The sequence below is a fragment of the Peromyscus eremicus genome, chromosome 15, assembly GCF_949786415.1.
Source record: "Peromyscus eremicus chromosome 15, PerEre_H2_v1, whole genome shotgun sequence".
Lineage (NCBI taxonomy): Eukaryota > Metazoa > Chordata > Mammalia > Rodentia > Cricetidae > Peromyscus > Peromyscus eremicus.
In genome coordinates, this window is record NC_081431.1 from 23,008,547 (window position 1) to 23,029,116 (window position 20,570).

General features: G+C 42.0%; 1 protein-coding gene across 2 annotated transcripts in view; it reads right to left on the reverse strand.

Annotated features, from left to right (window-relative positions):
• Window positions 1-6,884: 6,884 nt before the first annotated feature.
• The window catches only part of Slamf1 (signaling lymphocytic activation molecule family member 1), a 34,150-nt gene continuing 20,464 nt past the window's right edge, over window positions 6,885-20,570 (reverse strand). Inside the window, exons 4-7 of one of the 2 annotated variants that reach the window (XM_059280512.1) lie at window positions 19,961-20,077; window positions 15,885-15,958; window positions 9,507-9,602; window positions 6,885-8,246 (exon numbers count right to left, since the gene is read on the reverse strand). In XM_059280512.1, the coding sequence (XP_059136495.1) occupies window positions 8,196-8,246; window positions 9,507-9,602; window positions 15,885-15,958; window positions 19,961-20,077 (338 nt within the window). In that variant the 3' untranslated portion in view covers window positions 6,885-8,195. The remainder of the gene's footprint in view (window positions 8,247-9,506; window positions 9,603-15,884; window positions 15,959-19,960; window positions 20,078-20,570) is intronic. The other variant, XM_059280513.1, reaches the window with a different exon arrangement.

Consider the following 20,570-nt stretch of genomic DNA (forward strand, 5'->3'; position numbering starts at 1 on the left):
CTTAATGATAAAAAGTGACCAGCTCCAGATGCATATACACAATCTAAAGCAATGTTTCTGAACCTTCCTAATGACAAGACCCTTTAATACAGTTCCTTATACTGTTGTGACCCTCTAACCATAAAATTATTTTCATTGTTACTTCCTAATTGCAATTTTGCTATTGTTATGAATTGTAATGTAAATCTCTGTGTTTTCCGATGGTCTGTGGGGGTCTTGGCCCACAGGTTGAGAACCTTTCTAAGTGTGTCCTGGAAAAGAATATTCTCTCCAGCAGCCACAGAGCTCAAGTTGCAGAAAATCAAGCCATAGCCCTCATGATAAGATTGGCAAAAATTCAAGTTCCATCCTGGGAGTGTATCAGCAGCTAAAGCAAGGACACTAATTGGTACAGAATGAGATCCTGTCACACAGGATGGGGATGTGTGGGAGGGTCCTATTGAAGCTGAGGACTTCGCACCTTCAGATTCTCAAGGGTTTATCTCACCTAAGTAGTACCATTACTCCTACCCCTGGAAATATTGCCCTTCTCACCTCTGACTGAGGAAACAAACCCTTCATTATCTACTAAGCCAGTGGCGACTTTCTCTGCAGGAAATTCCAGGAAGACAATATTGATGTCCTTCAAGGCCTACCAATAGTTGCCTTTAGACCTCCAATCAGAGTTAAGACACAGAGGCTCCTGGAAGGGAGGTAGAAAGTAGACTCATGAGGAGGTGCAGTGTGCTACTGAAGAGCTTAATAAGTTTACTAATTCAAGCAGAAGTCTGGAGAAATGAGCGGGAATGGATTTTAAGGGTGTAGGGTAATTGTGGAAGAAACATAAAACTAGATCAGGCTGAGTTTATTGATACGGGACCTCTGAGTAGAGGTTCTAAGTTTAATATGGAAGCTCCCACAGTTAAAAAAAAAAGATGCCAAACAATGTGTTTGAATGGTTGACTGAAGTATTTGTCAAAAGATGGCCTACTGAAAAGGAGCTGGAGATGCCTGCTTCCCTTGGCTTGGTATTGATGAGGGGATTTTATGGCTCTGGAAAACTGCAATGCTAGAGTGGATATGCTGTGTAAAACCTAATCCTCCACAATGGGAAGGTCCAGAAGACATGCCCTTCACTAATCCTATAAGATACAAAGCCATCACAGTCGAAAAGTTTTGTTGTGGCTCTTTCTCTTGTGCCAGCCCTTAGGGTTGGAGGTGCTGTTGCTCCGTTGGATGAGTTAAATGCAGTGGGGTTCACTGGGCCCTGAGGTAGCAGGGGCCAGGTGGCAGCACTGAATTAACAAGGACAGGGGGATCGGAGTCATCACCATGGGTAGCATAGACAAAGCCATGTTCATAATGGCCTAACCAGTTATTGGTCAGCACAGGCAAAGTGAGTTTTATGGTGGCATGACTCATCTGGACATTTGGTACCCGCTAATCAATCATGGTGCTCCCAAGCATGAAATAGATAAGAAGCCTGCTGATTTTTTTTGCTTAATCCGCATAAGTGGAAAAATTCTCAAACAAATGAAAGAAAGGCTACATCGGATCATGGCAAAAGAGAATCTTGCCCCATGAATCAGTTTCCAGACTTGAGCCAGTTTGCAGATTCAGAACCTTTTGGATGAGGGACAGATAGGTTCTCCTGAGGAAGGACCTTGGTAAACACCTAAAAGTTTTGCAGTTACTCTTTCTCCAGTCCTTCCCCAGAGGGACCCACAGCCTTTTACAAGGGTAACTATACACTGGGGGAAAGGAAACAATCAGACTTTATGAGGTCTATTGGATACTGGTTCTAAATTGATGCTGATTCCAGAAGATCCCAAGAAACACTGTGGCCCTCCGGTTAAAGTAGGAGATTATCACGGTCAGGTGGTTAACGGAGTTCTGGCTGAAGTCTGACTTATGGTAGGTCCAGTATGTCCCAGACTCATCCTGTGGTTATTTCCCCAGGACCAGAATGTATAATTTGGATAAATATACTTAGAAGTTGGCAGAATTCCCTAGTCTCTTCCCTGTCCTGTGGAGTGAGGGCCATTATGGTTGGAAAAGGCTAAATGGAAGCCTTTAGAGTTGCTTCTACCAAGAAAAATAGTGAACCAAAACCACTATGGTGTCCCTGGAGGAACTGCAGAAACGAGTGCCACCATCAAGGACTTGAAAGATGAAAGCGGGTGGTGGCTCCCGCCACATCTCCCTTTAACTCTCCTATCTGGCCAGTGCAGAAGACAGTTGACTGTCGAAAACTCAATCAGGTAGTGACTCTGAGCAGCTGCTGTACCAGATGTGGTGTCCTTACTTGAGCAAATTAACACATCTCCTGGAACATGGTATGCAGCTATTGATCTGGCAAATGCCTTTCTCTCTGTACCTGTCCGTAATGACCACCAGAAGCAATTTGCTTACAGTTGGCAAGGGCAGCAGTATACCTTTACTGTTTTGCCTCAGAGATATATTAACTCTCCATCCTTGTGTCAAAACTTAGGGATCTCAATCATCTGTCTCTTCTATAAAATATCACATTGGTGCACTATACTGATAACAATATGCAGATTGGACCAAGTGAGCAGGAGGTAGCTACCACTTTGACCTCATTGGTAACCAGTATGTGAATCAGAGGATGGGAAACAAATCCAACTGAAATTCAAGGGCCCTCTACCTCAGTGAAATTATTTGAAGTCCAGTGGTGTGGGGTAGGCAAGAATATTCCTTTTGAGGTAAAGGATAAGTTATTGCACCTGGACCCATCCACTACCAAGAAAGAAGCACAATGTTTAGTGGCCTATTTGGATTCTGGAGAAAGCACATTCCTCACTAGGGTGTGTTTCTCTAGCCCATATACCAAATGACTCAGTTAGCTGCTAGCTTTGTGTGGGCCTGGAATAGGAGAAGGCTCTTCAACAGATCCAGGCTGCTGTGCAGGCTGCTCCATCATTGGGACCATATGATCCAGCAGACACAATGGTACTTGAGGTGTCAGTGGCAGATGGGGATGCTGTTTGAAGTTGACATGAGTGTTTCTGTTGTCTTTTGTTAAGAATGCATTTGTACAGATATTTGTGTTTTCTTTCCTCAATTTCTTTATCATGCGATGTAACATCATTTAAGAGAATATCATTAGTTATCATATTTAAGTTTGAGATACTAAAAGAATGTCCATCAAGGGACATTGCCACTTGTTCTAAATTTATAATGTTTCTGTAGTTGTATGAAGTTGTATGTTAGTCATAATTATGACCTGGTTAAATATATAGTGTATTTGGGATTGTACATGTTATATTGTGTTTAGGCACTCTAATGACCTGGTTATTGTTTTAATTTGAAAATTAATCAGAAAAAGTAGATATAATTGTGTGTCAAGTTGACAAAGGGTGGACTTGTGATGTCTATTCTTGGTTGTCAAGAATATTCTTAGACCTTTCTATTCACAGCCAGCCATTGACAGATTAGCTGGACCACAGCCTGTAAGTCATTTTAATAAACCACCCTTCTATATGTATAGAGAGATTCAGTCTATAAATTCTGTTGCTCTAGAGAATCCTGACTAATACAGTGTGTTTAGTTTATTAGAAGCTAAGTAAAGGTCCAGGGGTCAGTGGTTCTCAACTGGATATTTTGCCCACTTGGCAAAATCTAGTAATATCTGGGGTCACTGATTTTTTTTCATTGCTGGGGTTCAAATTCAGGGCCTCAGACCATAGGCAGTGCCCTATCTTTGACTAGTACCTTCACTCGTAGAGAAGGGGGGAATAGAGGACGTGCTGCTGGCAGTTAGTGGGTAGAGAACAAGGATGCTGTTAAATAAGCAGAACAATCCATAGTGACAAGAATTTGCCCAGCCCCAAATGTCAGTCGAGAAATTTTGCTCCAGATTTCTCTACAAGGGGAATTTAGCATGGGGGGGGGAATTCAGAGAAGGGGATTACTGTAGCAGTGACAAAAATCAAGTGCTCTTTAGACAGAGTTCTGTCCTCTCTAAGGAGGGTGGATCCTGGATTTTAGCAGAGGGAGAGGCCCTGGGCTCACTCTTGTCCACTCTCTTGGGGAAGAAAAAGCCTCACAACTCATCCTACCAAAGCAGCCAGCCACCTTGGGTGTTCACAGACAAGGCTCCAGAGACATGGGCTGTGAAACATATCCACACGCACTGCCATACTAAGACAGGTAAGACTGAAGTGAGCCTCTCTTGGTGGATTAACTATATTTTATTAATCTCCCAAAAGTAGAACTATAAATACACACCTGTAATCCCAGCAATTGGAAGGTCGAATCAGGGGACTGGGAGTTCAAAGCTGGCATAGAAAGAATTTTTTTTTAAAGTAGTAAACCATAAATTTTAGGGGGGAGGGATGAGCACCAGTGTCTTCCAAGCCAACATTTGCACCCTGTAACTATCACACACAGGCTGTGCCACTCCAAAAGAAGCTGAGGACTCCACCCAGGCATCAGAGCATCAGCCTCTTAAAACTGAGAATGGGTCTGTTCCTTCTGACTTCTGCAGAAATCAGATGTTCTTGGTCAAAAGGAAACAACCTTGGAAGAGCAACATGGGGAATTCTGTCACTGTAGCCTCTGCTTTAATGCAGTCAGCCTGAGGGAAAGGTGAGTTTGACTCACTCAGGGCCATTCTGGGAAGACTGAAGCACACAAGTGTAGTACTGGAAAGGGTTCTCTTCCTTTCCCCCTGCAAGCCAGGTGTGGGATTTCGGGGGGGGGGGGAAGGCCAAGCACTATTGGATGGGTGGCTAAAAAGAATGCCTCTAAGACATAGCCACCATCCTTAGCGAGGTCTGGAGTCTAGGGATTCAGGAAAGTTTGGGAATGGAATCTCCTTCTCGGTGTCTGCGTCTCTGTCAGGTGAAATTCAGCCACAGGAAAAACCCAAGTGTTAGGAGCTGATCTGCTAGGGTCATCTGAATTGCAGTAAATGAAGACTTTATACATCCCCATTCTGAGTAGCTCCATGGTTTTCAGAATAGACAGCTAGTCTTCCAGACATGATGTGGTTGATACACACATCGACTCACAAGCAGTTGTGGTTGTCTGCGTAAGACCTGAACAAGATCAAACCAGTCAAAATTATACCATGGGGAGAGGGATCTCCCAAAGCTCCATCCTTAGCTGATGAGTTATTGACAGTTGATGGCTACTAAAGGAGCAGTTACTTTTCCTTAGCTCATGTGGCTGCTGACAGGTTGCCCAAGGCCTCAGTGGATGACTCCACACCCATTCTCACATGGTAAGCACTAACTGAACTCAGTAATAAAAAAGAGGGCATTGAGTCAGAAGGAAAATGGGTTGGTGGGTTCCTAGGGGAATTGTAGAAAGGCAGTTGAGATGAATACACTCAAAATATGTTGTACAAATAGGACATTTTCAACCAATTAATGAAATTCTTTGGTCTAAGATCATACAAGGGCATATAGTGAATATTTTTTGGTCTGTCTGGCATCTAAGCCTCCCTTCTGTTTGGGGAACTTTCTAATTCATAAAAGGTAGAGTTTACCAGCCACTATACGAGTAGAAGCTTCCAGATAGCAAATTTGTAACCTCCTTTGGAGGTGTAAGATGAGGACGTGTGAGCTAGGGTTGGCCACTCTGAAGTGTCAAACTTTGAATTAGAAGCTAGAGATGAAAAGATGAAGGAGGGAGCAGTCATTTCGGTGGTGGACAATGCAGCAAGAACAACTACTATTATCATGTCGCTAGTGCAGCAGAAGCAGAAGGCAGCCGTCTATGCCCAGGGTTGTAGACAATGGTCATAAGATAGTGGCGCCCAGTGTAGCTTTGCAATCCCTAGAGTAGCTTTGCAATTTTACCTATGGCCCTAACCACAGCCTATTCTTCCTCTATCCTATTTACTTTCAAAGGAGTGTGATGGCTATTCTGGTTGTTAACTTGACTACATTTGGATTGAACTACAATCCAGAGATGGAGGGCACACCTATCAGAGATTATTTTTGCTTGGGTGAATCCACTTCTGGTCTGGACCTTCGAGGTAAGAAGATAGACACCTCTGATGCAGATCTGAAGTGGGAAGACACATGCCTTTGATCCAGATCTTGAGGTGGGAAGACACAACTTTAATCTGGACCACACCTGTTGCTGGCAGCCTGTATAAGGACATGGCAGAAGGAAACTTTTGCTCTTTGCCTGCTTACCTTCTCCTTGCTAACACATCCATTCCTTCACTGGCATTAGAGCCTACTTCTTCAGGATTCCAACATCTACTGAGGACCAGCTGAGACATCTAACCTTGTGGACTGAGCAACTACTGGATTCTTGGACTTTATGTTCACAGCCAACTATTTTTGGATTAGCTGGACAGCAATCTGTAAGTCATTCTAATAAATCATATATACATATAAAATTCATATATATATATATAATATTCATTCTATAAGTTCTGTTACCCTAGAGAACCCTAACTAATAAAGAAGGTTTTTCAGAATATCCTAGTAGTTATTTGAACCAAACTGACATATTTTTAATAGGTTTTTTAACATAAAAATCCAAAGTTAGCTTTTGTTGATTATAATTAGAAACCCTTTTATAGAAGTTAGTACCACAAAACAGGATACATGGAGCAACAGGACTTACACTGTAAATTGTCTAAATACAGAAAGGTACAGGGCAATGGGACATCAGAGTTTTGAGCTGGGCAGTTGGTGTTCTTTGTTATGCAATAATAGAATAGATTTTTAAAAAATGCATGTGTAGGTATATGTAGTGCGTATGTGTGTGTGTGTGTATGTGTGTGTGTGTGTGTGTAGTGCATGCATGTGAGTGTGTAGGTGGGTGTGCTTGAAAACATCACAGGAGGATGTTAGTGTCTTCCTCTGTCACTGTCAGGGGACTTGACATTCATGACAGGTTGGGCCCCCTAACCAGCAAGGTCTTAGGGCCTGTCTGTCACGGTGTTACAGGCACATTCAGTCATGCCCATCTTTTTACATGCATGCTAGAGTTTGAACCCAGATCCTGCTGTTTGCAAAGCAAGTACTGCTATCCACTGAGACACCTCCCCAGCTCCACAATAGTTATTTCTTAAAGCATTTGCCAAAGTTGTGCAAGAAGGACAATAAGTTGAAAGATGGCCTCTCTGAGGGCAGACGACATGAAGAAAATAGGATTTTACGTAGAAAGACTTTTTCTGCCTACAACTTGTTATCTAAGTGATTGTACGTCCAATCATTTGAAACTGTTCAATCAAAATAATTTAATTTTCTATTTGAAGATAAATTTAGTATGAAGAGGTATACAGTGAATAGGAAGTGCCTGGTAGACCTACAGTTCCACAAGAGGCCTGGTTGTAAAATGGGCTTAGAACAAATGGAGGGAGAATCTTGAGGATCCAGGGATTTTCTTTTCTCAAGGGAGTAAACAGAGAACTTAAGTTCAAAAGTCCTTTGAAGAAGTGAAAAACCTCCGTGGGACGAGTTCCTCTGAGTATCCCAGGTTACTTTATCACAGCATTACCGAACATCTGCTGCTTTGATGCAAACAGAAGGCTGTTTGCTCAGAACTGCACTCTAAAGAACCTTGGATGGTTTCCGTCCTGTTGTTCAAAGCTTTCGACTCCAAAGTCGTCTTTAGTCCATTGACTTACCAACTTGAGTATTGCAAATAAAATACTGGTTCTTTTATAAAATGACCTCAGGCAACAAAGAATTCATTCTTCTTCCCACTTGGTTTCACTCCCTCTTCATCCAGAGAGTGCGAGAGAAACTGAGGCACAGAGGCTTGATCAGGTCTTGAGGTGATCAAGATCAGCTTCTAGAGTAAAGTACAGAGAGCCAAAAACGGAAACATCTCCAGACTTTGTGCCTTGTGCTCAGCCATCTGAGACAGATGTTTCATGTCCTGGCTTTTTGTCTTTGGGTTTTGTTATCCAACCCAGCATAGAGTGAGATGTCTGAACTCCCATCATCTATTTTATCTGCTACAGCAAAGATGGAACGCTGTATCAAGGGATCTCTGTTCCATGTCTGTGTCAGCTGCAGAGCAGGCTGACTGCTTGGGAAGCCAGCCTCACTTCCTTGTCTACTTCACAGGTGCGCCTGTGCAGATCTATCACCAGGGAATTGTTTGGAGAAGGGTACAGATGTGCGGTGTCTGTCACGGAGAACTTGGAACCGAGGGCCAAGTTCAGTGTGTACTTTGATCCTTTCTTCTTCCTTCAAAAAGTCCTCTCACTGGGTCTCTGGGGGTCAGCTCTCTGGTAGTGTCACACTGGCATAAACTGTGGTGGGGTTTGGTTCCTGTGGACAAAGAAGAAGTTTATGAGTGAAGGAATGGAGAGGAGAGGTTCACAGGCAATGAACGAAGCAGCATTCCCTGAGAAAAGGAAAGGCTTAGAATTCATAGCTTTATGCTTAGAGTCTATCACAGTCTGGGCATTGCTAAAGCCAACACTCAGGTCTCCAAGTGTCTACCTGCAAATGGGGCTATATCTCTCTTCCAAGCATAAGTGTGCCATCAGGGAAATGAGAGATCTTCCCCAGTTACCTGAAGACTGGCCTTGACCTGCCCTCCCTTCTCTTCCCTCTTCTCCTTTGGAAGAAACTCCCTTAAATCAGGACATCTGCCATGCCATGCTCTGCCACATTTTCCCCACAGGATAGACCAAATCTTCTGAAACTGGAAGCCAAAAATAATCTCCCTTCAAGTTGTTCACTCATGTATTTTGGTTACAGGAATATAACAGACCTCCCATAAGGCAAGGAGAGTCAGAGGGGAAAAAAAAGACAAGAGAGCTCACATCATGGCAGATAGGAAACAGTAAAGAGGGATACCAAAAGAGACCAGAGCAACATATATCTTCTTTCAAGGACACAATGGGTAAGCTCCTCCCTCCAGCTAGGACTCAATGCTTCCTAACAGTATGATTGTATTATGAGTAGTACATCATGGATCAGGAACCTGTTAATCAAGTAAGAACCCTCACCATCTATTGCCCCTGGAAATGTCTTCACAGACACACCCAAAGGTGTGCTTTACCAATTTCTTAGGTACCTCTTAATCCAATCAAGCTGACAATCAAAATACCCATCATTGAATATTCTTCAGCAATTCTTTTCTCCCTCTCCATCTTTCTCTTTTCCTACTTGCTGTCAGTCCTGGGGTACAGTTTGGGGAAGTCAAAAGAGGTCTAAATTATTGAGTTCTTATAGGGGCTAGTGAGATCCAAATGTGGATGAGAGAAGTGGTACCTGTTCATTGTTTTTTAACAAGCATGCCAGGTGTTTTAGATATAGTCCTTTGATGACTCTCAGAGAAACACTAGTCAGTGGATAGTGGCTCACAGCCTGTGAGCCCGAAGGAAGGATTTTTGTACAAGTCCTAACTAACCATGGCTCCAAGCTATTCCTTGCTGCTTGTGTGGTCTAGACTAGTCCACAGCTCACCAATATGATTCACTTCATCTCTACCCTAAAATAAATAAACAACAACAAAAAACTTCATCCCCTTCTTCTCTGCCTCTCACCATACATCCAGTGAAGAGGGGCAGAGATACTCACCTGGACAGACTCTGGGGCAGGCTCTGTGGCAGCCACATAAATGGTTGTGCAGGGGTCCTGATCTGTCAGGGCATCATCAAGTTTCTTCTCTGGAGGCTACAAGAGAAGCAAAGGAAACAAATTAGTTGAGCAAAAAGCTGGGTCCCATCCAACTTTCCCCATCCAGCTGGAAAAGCAGTTCAAGTTCAGAAGCTCCTTAGTTGCCTGCTGTGACTTCCTCCCTGGTGAGAATTCTCCCAAACTTCCCCAGAGTTCACTTCGCTAGCCACTCCCAGAATGACATCTTGGGGCTTACAACCTTCCAAGGCAACTTCATCCCTTGTTAGCATTTCAGAAAAGAGATGTTCATCCCACTCGTTGTACATTTTTTGGATACCACAGTTTGTAGAAAAATGTAATTTAATGAAAAATTTTTGATTGGGGATGAGACAGATGAAGAGTAGATAGAAGCAGTTTATTAATCAACTTTTATTCACAGATGCACCCTTTGCTTCTCCCCTTGGTTGGGAGAATTTTAGGGTGACCAGATGTAAATGTAGGGATAAAAGATGGGGTAAATAACTTATATGTTCTAATTCAATTGAGAAATTTTACAAAGAAGATTGTACTAAAAATCACCTGTACTAAAACATCACTAAAAAATGCTGTTGAATTTCCCTTTAAGATTTTTATCTAGGTATAAGGAATTACTTTAAACACAATTTTAACATCACATTTAACAGCACATTTCTGTTTCTCATGTCTTCAGTTAGAGGCACTGATTTTCACATTTCAGGGATACCATATTGGAGCTACATTAGGTATATAACTTATTTTTGCTACTCTTTGTGAATGGAAACCATTGAAATAACAGTGTAAGGTAGGAGCCATGATGAGTCCTGGAGTGGTTCCTGCTAGATAACCAACAATTGTTTAATGTTCTATGTTATTATGTTCTGTTTTTGCTTTTTGAGACATGGTCTCACTGTGTAGCCTTGGCTGGACTGGAACTCCCAATGTAGATAAAGTTGGCCTCAAACTCTAGAGATCCACCTGCCTCTGCCTTCTGAGTGCTGGAATTAAAAATGAAGGAAATTGTAAGGATGTGGGTAAGTCTGTATATATTGATATGTAAAGCAATAATGTCTTATATATTTAAAATACATATAAATTAAAAAAACAATAAAAATAGAACATAAATCAAGATAAAAAAGTATAGTGTAGTTAAAGACTTGTACTGGAGTCTAAAGAATAAAAGGAGCAATTGTATGTTAGTAAGTCAGGGATGTGCTGGACAGTGGTGGCGTATGCCTTTAATCCCAGCATTTGGGAGACAGAGGCAGGTGAATTCCTGTAAGTCTGAGGCCAACCTAATCTACACAACTAGTTCTAGGACAGACAAGGCTAGAAACCCTGTCTCAAAAAACAAAACAACATCAATAAAAAAACCCACAAAACCAAAAACAAACAAACAAACAAAAACTAGAAACAAATAAGTCAGGTATGTATTTTATAATTTCTAGGATAGCCACTGAAAATAGAGAAAATAGTTATTTAAATACTAGTGCAATACAGAATAAAGTTGAACGATAAAAATATAATGAAAAAATCCTCCATCAAAGAAACTCCAGTCTCAGAGACTTTCACCAGTAAGTTCTGCCAAATATAGAAGGGGAGAAATATGATCAATCCCACCCATTGGGATTGGGAAATCTCTCACATTTCCAGAGAGTCACAGAGAGAAAACACATCTGTTGGTGAGCTGAACTGCAGCCACCGAATGATACATGCCACCAGAGTCAGGGTGTGCCTCTGTGTGGCCTTAAGGCCGAGGCAGAGGTGTAGATAAGATACATAAGGTCAGAACGTCAAGGTGAGGTGACTGAGTCCGAGTGGACCCACATTCAGAGGAGGAAGGATGTCCTAAGAGATGGAAAGGAGAAGGCAGAGGCCCAGACAGGAAAGTTGCCTGAAGATGGAGGCAGAAATGGTGGTGTAACCACAAACCAACAGCTGCTCAAGTTTGGAGCCGCCAGATCACACTGAGGTAAAGGCTTATCCCAAGAGATCTCAGAGGGTTTGGGGGCCTGCCAGTGTGTCACTTTCATTTTGGATTTGCGATCTCCAGAACTGAAGTAAACTAAATTCTTGTTGTTTAGACCACCTAGTTTGTAGTGATTTGCTATGGCAGTCCAACCTAAAGAGCACAGCCTCATCCGTTGGTAAGGTTAGCATAATCACGACATCAAAACCTCACGGAGTCGTTATGAGGAAGAAGGATGACAGGCCACTTTCACCCAGAAACTAAGTGTATATGTGTGTGTGTGTGTGTGTGTGTGTGTGTGTGTGTGTGTGTGTGTATGGAAGGCACACTTTGAACAAGTTAGGGAGACAAAATCCAGCAGTATTTTAAAGGACCAACTAAATTTGTTCTACTCCAGGAGTGCAAAATAGGTTTGACTCCTACAGAGGCAGATAAATGAGGGAAAACCAATCAGAAAGTTATCTCAACATCTCAACAGGTGCAAGAAGAGTGTTGATAATACAGGACATCAGCTTGTGATAAACTGTCTAGCAGACCAAGAATAGAAGACAATTGTGCCCCACCCGTCTCTTCCAGCACTGAAACTGCCAGCAAGCACTTTAGCACTGAGTTATATCTCTAGCCCCAGAATTGTCCAATATTCTCTCTCTCCACTCTCTCTCTCTCTCTCTCTCTCTCTCTCTCTCTCTCTCTCTCTCTCTCTCTCTCTCTCTCTCTCTCTCCCTCCATTTAATTTTTGAGGCAGGTAGGTAGCCCGTGTTGATTTGAAACTTTTTACGTAGACCAGGCTAGCCTTGAATTTGCCATCTTCTTGCCACTGCCTCCTAACTGCTAAGATTACAGGCATGGACTTCCATGCCTAGCCTGATAATATTACTTTCAATTTATTTTATTTTTAATTATATGTGTGTTGGGGGGGGGAATGTTGACTGTGTGGAGGTTCACATACATGAGAGCAAGTGCCTGCAGAGGCCAAAAGAGGGCATCACATCCCCTGGAGCTGGCGTTGCAGGTGGATGTAAGCTACCAGACTGGGACCTGAACCCAAGTGCTCTACAAAAACAGTATATACTCCTAACCCTTGAGTAATCTCTAGGCCCTGACAATATGTCTAAAGCGGTAAAAAAGCTCACTAGGAAAACTTCAGCAAACTGTATGCTTAATGATGGCGTAGTAAAGTCTTTCCTTTCAAATCTGGAGTTTTACAGGAATGTCTGTGTCATTACTTCTGTTCACCACCACGTGTGAAAGCCCAGCCAGTGAAGTAGGGCAAAGGAAATCAGGTAGGGCTATGTGGTTTATAAACAAAAAAAAGAAAAGCCAACTCTTTAGAGATGATACAGTGGTGTAGGAAAAAAACAGTCATCTGCAAACAAATGCAAGAACTTATGAATCAATTCAGCAGTGTTGCAAATACAAAGTTAATATTTTTAAAAAAAGGTATGTCAATAGTAAACAGCTAGAAACTAAAATTTTTGAAAAAGGTAATGTTGACAATATACCAAGGTATAAAACTTCAATCAACAAATTAGAATGATACAGTCTTATTTGGAAAACTATAAAACATCGTTTAGAGAAATAAGACTTACAGAAAGGATAGAGAAAGATTCAAAATAATAAAGATATTTCCTCTCCTCAATGGTCTATTTGGTGCTAATATCCATTCTAGCAAGATTTAGAGAGAGGGGTTTAACAAACTGATTTCGAACTATATTTCAAAGCACTAGAATTGGTCAAGAACTCTGGAAGAAAAAGAACAAACGGGAAGACTCATTTTTATCAGTTATCACAATTTATATCTCTAATCAAGACAGTTGGCCCAGTGGACAACGGAGCAGAACACAGAACATCAAATAGAACTGTGCATACGTGTACCCTCAAATTAAAATGAATAGGACATGCAGTCAGGGAATATTCTGTGCAACAAATGACCAGTAGAATATATCCGTGTGGAAAAAAAATGAAACTTGGCTCCTCTTACACCAAACTCAAAAATATTTCCCAACTATATAATAAATAAATGTGAAAGAGGATGCCAGAAGAAGATTTTTATTACCTAGGACTGAGAAAAACTTCTCAAACAGGTTATAAGAAGTACTAACTGTAAAGGAAGAGGTTACCAAATTGCTCTAGCATGACATTAAGAAATGTTCTTTATCGGTAGGTCTTGCTGAGAAATTACAAAGGAAATCCACATATGATATGGATCTAACCTCTAAAAGGCTTAACTCTAAAATGGCTTTTTGGTTTATACTAATTTGTTAAAAAGGCCTAAAACTCAAATGAGTATGAGATTTGAAAGTTGGGTGATTTTAATATGGCAATAAACATATGAAAAGTTGTTACCAGAAAAACAAAGCCATAGTAAGACCCTCTATTAGTATGGATAAAATAAAAGGGCTGATAGTAAAAAATTTTGACTAGCATGTACAACTATTAAAACTCATTTCCTAGAAAAGTAAATTGACACCCACTTTGAAGAACAATTTGGTCTTAAACAGTCAATTGGAGAATCCATATACTCTATCATTCAGCAAATCTACTTCTCGGTATGTGCCCAATAAAAACATGTAGACATATTCACCAGAAGACATTCACATATTCACCAGAAGACATTCATATGAATTTCAGTACTGTAATTTTCATAATGACCTTAAACTGGAAATAGCCAGATGCTCATTAATAAGCAACTGGATTAAATATATTGCAAAACAGCATATTTACACATTGATAAACCAATGAGAATATATGCATCCTGAGTTCAAAGACATGCATGAATTTATGACCAGATGCCAGAAAAACTACTGACAGACTCTATTTTTATGAGTCTCAAGAAAAGAAATATATCATTCGTATTTCTAGAAGCCAGGATAGTGGTTATCTCTGGGGAGGAGACGGAGAGTTGCGGTACAGAGGTTTTCTGGAGGAACTGGCCATGTTCTGTTGCTTCATGTGGGTGGCGTTTTACGGTGGAAGACTCAAACTGAAAGACGCAATTCCTTCTCAAGTAGGTCAATAGGTCTGATGCAATCCTAACTTTTTTCATTTTGTAATTCTTGAGAAGCAAATTCTAAAAGGCACACTCTGTCTCAGCTAAGCAAACATTTAGGTGAGAGGGTGCCATTGGGGGTTCTCACGTCTTTAAATGGAGGTATGTTCTTAATAGGAGTTTATGATGATTGTGGTGATTTGAAAGAAAATAGCCCCCATATGGAGCAGCATTATTCGGAGGTGTGGCCTTGCTGGAGAAAGTGTGTCACTGTGGAGGCAGGCTTTGAGGTCTCATATATGCTCAAGCCATGCCCAGTGAGACAGACCACTCCTGTTACCTGCAGATCAAGATGTAGATCTTTTCCTGCTTCATGTCCACCTGCATGCCGCCATGTCCCACTATGATGATAATGGACTAAACCTCTGAACTATAAGCTAGCCTCAATGAAATGTTTTCCTTTGTAAGAGTTGCTGTGGTCATGGTGTCTCTTCTCAGCAAGAAAACCCTCACTAAGGCAATGATGTAATAAACCCATCAGACTATCACGGTCAGCAAAAAGAGACCTGCCCAGGACTGCTTTCTGGTCCTCAGAAATGAATTTATGAATGTATTATTATGCAATTACCTTTACCCTCATAACCTTTACTCAAGGATATGTTTCCCCCACCATCCCAAATGGCCCAATTATGAGCTTAAAAATCCCCTAAAACTATGTCTGGAAGACAGCAGTATTTAATGAGGATCCTGTAGACTCCCTATCTCGTACTGCTAACACGTCTGTTCCCTGACTCCATCATGTCTCATGTTTTCCCATCACTCCCTTCTTAGTTCAGTGGTCACGCTACCTCAGTTTTGTTTCTCTCTCCGTTCTATTCAACATGTCACCTTTCGTTTGAACCCTGCACTGACTGGAATCCTCAAGAACCTCCGTTTCTCCTTCTGATTGTACTATGCAGATACCTTCATTTGAATCAGGCCAGCATGCCACACAATAGCCCTTTCACACCTCCCCTTCCTTCCCCAAGCCTGCACCCTTCAGGAAGGGAGTCTGAGGACATGTAGTATAGACTCCTAGAATGCCAGAGCTTCAAAGAGTCCACGGTTATGTGTTTACAAACTTCATCTCATTATTAGGAAGAAGCACATGACCCAGATTGCCCAGTGTTTTCCATTATTTCAAACAATATAGAGTTCTAGTGATACAGGTTCAATAACTTTTAGGGGAGCTCTTATTCTTGACTTCTGCTTCCCTAATTCCATCTACTCTAGAACCCCTGCAGAACCATGGATGTGTTCAAGGTGGCCCAGTCAGGAATCCTGTAGGAACTATGGTAGAAAGCCCCAAGAAGAGCATAGAACTTACCCCTGATTTCTGTACTTGGGCATAAATAGTTAGGCTCTTTTCTTCCGCTGGTGGCGGGCAGTGGTTTTTTTTACCTGTAAAGAAGCACAGTGGTTACCCTCCTCTAGTCCTCAGTGTGAGCCTCCAGCTCAGTCCTGTCTGGCCTTTACTCTCCCCTTTGTACTTACTTCCCTCAGCACTGCCACAAGAAGGATGCACTAGTTCCCAGCCTCTATGCACTTGTTTATAGCATTGGATTGGTTACTTCATCTGCCTAGACCTGTGTCCCTACCATTAAACGGAATTCGAAATGCCTTTCTCATAAGACTATTGTAGAAACAAATGAGATAATACTTGCAAAGCGTTTACACCAGTTATACTAGCAGATAGCAAATGTCCAGGATGTGCTGTGACTCCCGGCTTTGGGTGCTATTTAATCGCTGTACAATTCAGTTACTTTAATCTCTATTTTTGTGTGTTTCTGCTCCCCTACCAGGGTTCTAGGTTTTCTGAGGCCACTGCTGGCTATTTATAGTGCTTCTCTTATTCTCCATCTGGTAACATGTTGCTTCACTCACAGCTCTCTCATCTCCCTATTTCTGGAGGGCTTGCTAGTGTGTGTGGGATGGTGCTGCAGGTGGGATGATCCACTTGGAAGTGTCTGGAAAATAGTTCAGTGGTGTCATTCTTCTGTTCACAGTCTAGAAAACCAGCCCAGAGCCTGGGCCCTCTGTAAATTGATGAGTTGTGAAACAGTTTAGTTTTTAGCTGACATTTCAGTGTTCCTTTTTAAATGATAAAGAAACTCCTCATCATAAAAATTCAAGTTAGATAGAAATACATTAGGTTATAACATATAACTTCTTCTCCCTCATTAACTAACTCCATTTCATTCCCAGAAGTAACCAATTAAAAAAGTTTTCCATATGTCCATCTCTGGGCAATAGAGTACTTTCTGTGAAGACATAAATGTTCCCTCTGCATAGACTAATAGCTACAAGTGGCGAGCTCTTGAACTGTGTGACAAGTGAAATTGAGAAACGGCTACTTAATAGTAGTTCAATTAAATATTGGATGACAGAGTTTTAGATATGGGATTTAAGTTATAGGTTTTCCTCTTTTTTACACAAATGGTGCCATTCTACTCATGTGTCGCTATAACTTGACCTTGTCACTTCAAATGTGTTCAGAAGGCTCTTCATGATGCTACAGTGGCCCTCTTCACCTTTTCTAATGCTGAACCACTTCCCTTGGATGCATCACGCATGGGTGAGGATGAGGAAGAGAAGGGACTGACCCGCACAAGACTTTCAAGGGACTGTGGCAAGATCTAGGTCAAGACCATGGAAGCTCAGCCCAGAAGAAACCATAGACTTTAGGACAAACTTGCTTAACTTTAATTCATTTCTCCTCTTCAAAAGCTGGGAAGCACACCACTGAGAGAATAGCTCTAATAATTCACTTTGGTTTGGAGGAGAAATACCTAGTCTTGTAATGTGAGTGTGGTGGAGGTGCTGATTGAGGGTGTGGTTCTTGGTGAGGAAATGATGGACAGTTTCTGGGAAAGTTCAAGGAGCTATAATGAAATCAGTGTGATTTTCCTCAGTGGGTATGGCATGCCTGATGGTTCTAATCTCACTAGTGTGTGTGTGTGTGTGTGTGTGTGTGTGTGTGTGTGTGCGCACGCGCGCGCACGTGAGAGAGAGAGAGAGACAGAGAGAGACAGAGAGAGACAGAGACAGAGACAAAGACAGAGAGACAGAGACAGCAGAGACAGAGAGAAAGAGAAAAAGAAGAATTGGAGGGTGGGGCTCTCAGGTTCTCAGAAACAGCTGGGGTAGTAGAAGGGTGCAAAGTATTTCTATGAGATACTATTCTTTGATTTCAGATCCACTAGTGTTCAAAGTGAGACCTGCTTGCCCAGCCGCCTCCTAGGTGCAGCCTGGGATACAAATTGAGACTAGACTCCAAGAACTTTCAATCTTGCAGGCCAGATCAGGGTGAAGTTTAGGATGGGTAGGACTGTCCCAATAATTAAAAAGACCACTGAATCAAGATAATTTAGATTCTCTCTCTCTCTCTCTCTCTCTCTCTCTCTCTCTCTCTCTCTCTCTCTCCCTCCCTCCCTCCCTCCCTCCCTCCCTCCCTCCCTCTCTTTCTCCTCCTTTTCAGTACAGAAACAGATTTTGAGGAGCCTGCTCAACTTGACTTGAATTCAGCCAAGTCTTTGGATATAATGAAAACGATCTGAGCCCTAGATCTTAGCCTTAGAAGTAGCATTAGCATTTGCTGTGTTGCATTGAACAGGTTAAATCATCTCAGTGAGGTTCTTTACATACTGTAGTTGTAAAACCAGAGCATAAACCATTTTTGTTTTTGTTTTTTAGCTCTCACATGAAGCAACAAATTGTCTAACGTGACCATAACTTCAAGTACTTTAAACCTGCTGTAAGTACTGTTTCTAGAATCTCCTGGGATAGTCCCCTGTGGGGCTTCAGACTTAAACATTGACCCACTAACTTCAAGAGATTTATTTATCTAAAGACATATGTGTATACATGTGTAACATCCAGGAAAACCACTGTGTGTTTTCTCTAATACCACAAAAGGCATAATATCCTCACTTTGCAGAAGGTGGAAAGTTTGCTTGGTTACGCAGCTCACTGGTGGCAAAATCTGCATTTGGATGTTGTCTAAGTCCCATGCACTCATTTGCTTATTTGGGGATGGGGTCTTACTGTGTTGCTCAGGGCTGATGCAGAATCCACAGGCTGGAGTGATCGTCCTGCCTCAGACTTGCAAACAGCTGTTAGTCTAGACTTGTCTCATTGCACACTGCCCAGTGTCCATACTTGTGACTAGTGTATTCTCCTGGAGATGAACCTGCCAGAAAACTCTTCAGAGTCAGGCAGCATTCTGGAGAAGACACCACTACACGTTGCCAACAGAATCTCTTGAGCAATGTTTTGTGGCGGGCATAGCAACTAAATGTAGATTTTTGGTGTAGGTTTGTATGGTATTGGGTTACAAGGTGTAAATGGTGCCTGGAAAAGCTGGGGGTGTGTTTTGAGGGTGGGGGGGAGTGGGTTTTGATGGGAAGGGAAGTACTGCTCCCTCAGAGCTCAGCCATGTGCTGAGCAGAATGCAGTGAGGAATGTGTGTGGAAGGATAGCATACCTTCGCTAGGTAGGCTAATGTGGAAAACTTCATCTGTTTTCTTAGCCTCATTTCTCACTGTTTTCTTATAAAGAAAACCAAGTGGATCTACTCCCAGACCCTAAGCTCTCAACAGAAGTTTTATCTGAATAACACGCCCCTCCCCCATTGTCTTGGTGAACTCATCGATGGAGGAAATGAGATAGAGGTAGGCTTCTGTGCTGTGCTCCACATCTTATATAAGCAAAACCAACCTCAGTGTGCTGAGGCAAGGGCTTTTCTAAGAAGACTGTGTGTGGGTCACACTGATCTGCTTGAGAATGACATGAGCTGTCTGTCAGCTTGGTGATGAGACAAGCGTAGTGTTCTGTTGCTCCCCAAGGGAAGGCCAACCAGGGGGTTTGAGTCAGGGTGCTCTGATCCAGATGGCAGAGTGGGAGTCAGTATGGCTGAGGGTGCACATGGCCCTGAAATAGTGATCACAGGACAATTTGGAAGAAAGATCAAGTATTTAAACTTGGAACCACAGCCTTACTGCTGTTAGTCCACCCTGGGACATGTTTCATGGATCCAAGAGTTCTCTGAATTCTCTTCTCTAGTAAGTATCAGTAGAGTGTGCCTCCTGTTTCAATTCCATTAGACTTGTGTATAAGTCAAACTTCAGTGCTGAATTTAAATTATCTGCATAATGTCTTCTACATTAGACACTTGTGGCTCTTTCCTCTGCTGATTCCCTTAACCTGGTATAGGGGCTCAACAGACTAGAACTGGGTAGAACTGAGAGAGGATGTATTGAGTCAGTATTTTTTTACAGGGGGCCCCAGGCAGAAAACTATAGTAACGTTGAGTCTGTGCTTATAGTGAGAGCGACCTGTGCTTGTATAAGATCTATTCTGCTTACCACTGGAAGCCCAGTAAGAATCCCTTTTTGCCAGACCTACCTTGTTTTTTCAGCATTATTACTGCCGTGGAAATCAGGATGATGATCATGACCACTAACGGTACAGCAGTGTATAGCATCCATGAGCTTGATTCTGAAAGAAAAGTCAAAGGACAATCTCAGATGCACTGTGGGTTTAAAAATACCCCACCCAGAAGTGAGAAGACTGCACCTTGTGCTCTGTTTCCGTATCGGCCTCCCCAGGGAGACATTTGTTTACATGGCTTTAGAGACCAGCTTTAGACCATTAAGATTACCCTCACCTCACTTACTATCCCTGACTTTCATATTTCTAATTTCATAAAGATGTTTCTAAATAAGAAGCTTTATTTTCTCTTTAACAACTACTTGTCTAAAATTAACTTGTCTTCTCTCTCCTAAATCAACCTCTTGCCTTGCTTCTCCATTTTTAAACTTCTGAAGTATTATGCATCCATTTTTGGTAAAAGGGATGTGATGGTCCCGTGTGCTTGTCCCCATGCCCCCAAACTACTCCCATGAGACAACTGGGAGGAAAAATCTGCTTTTCTTCTTAAAAAAATAAATACAATAATGCTATTATTGCCTTTAAATGCAAATGACTGTGTTGAACCCACCAGACCCGAACTGAA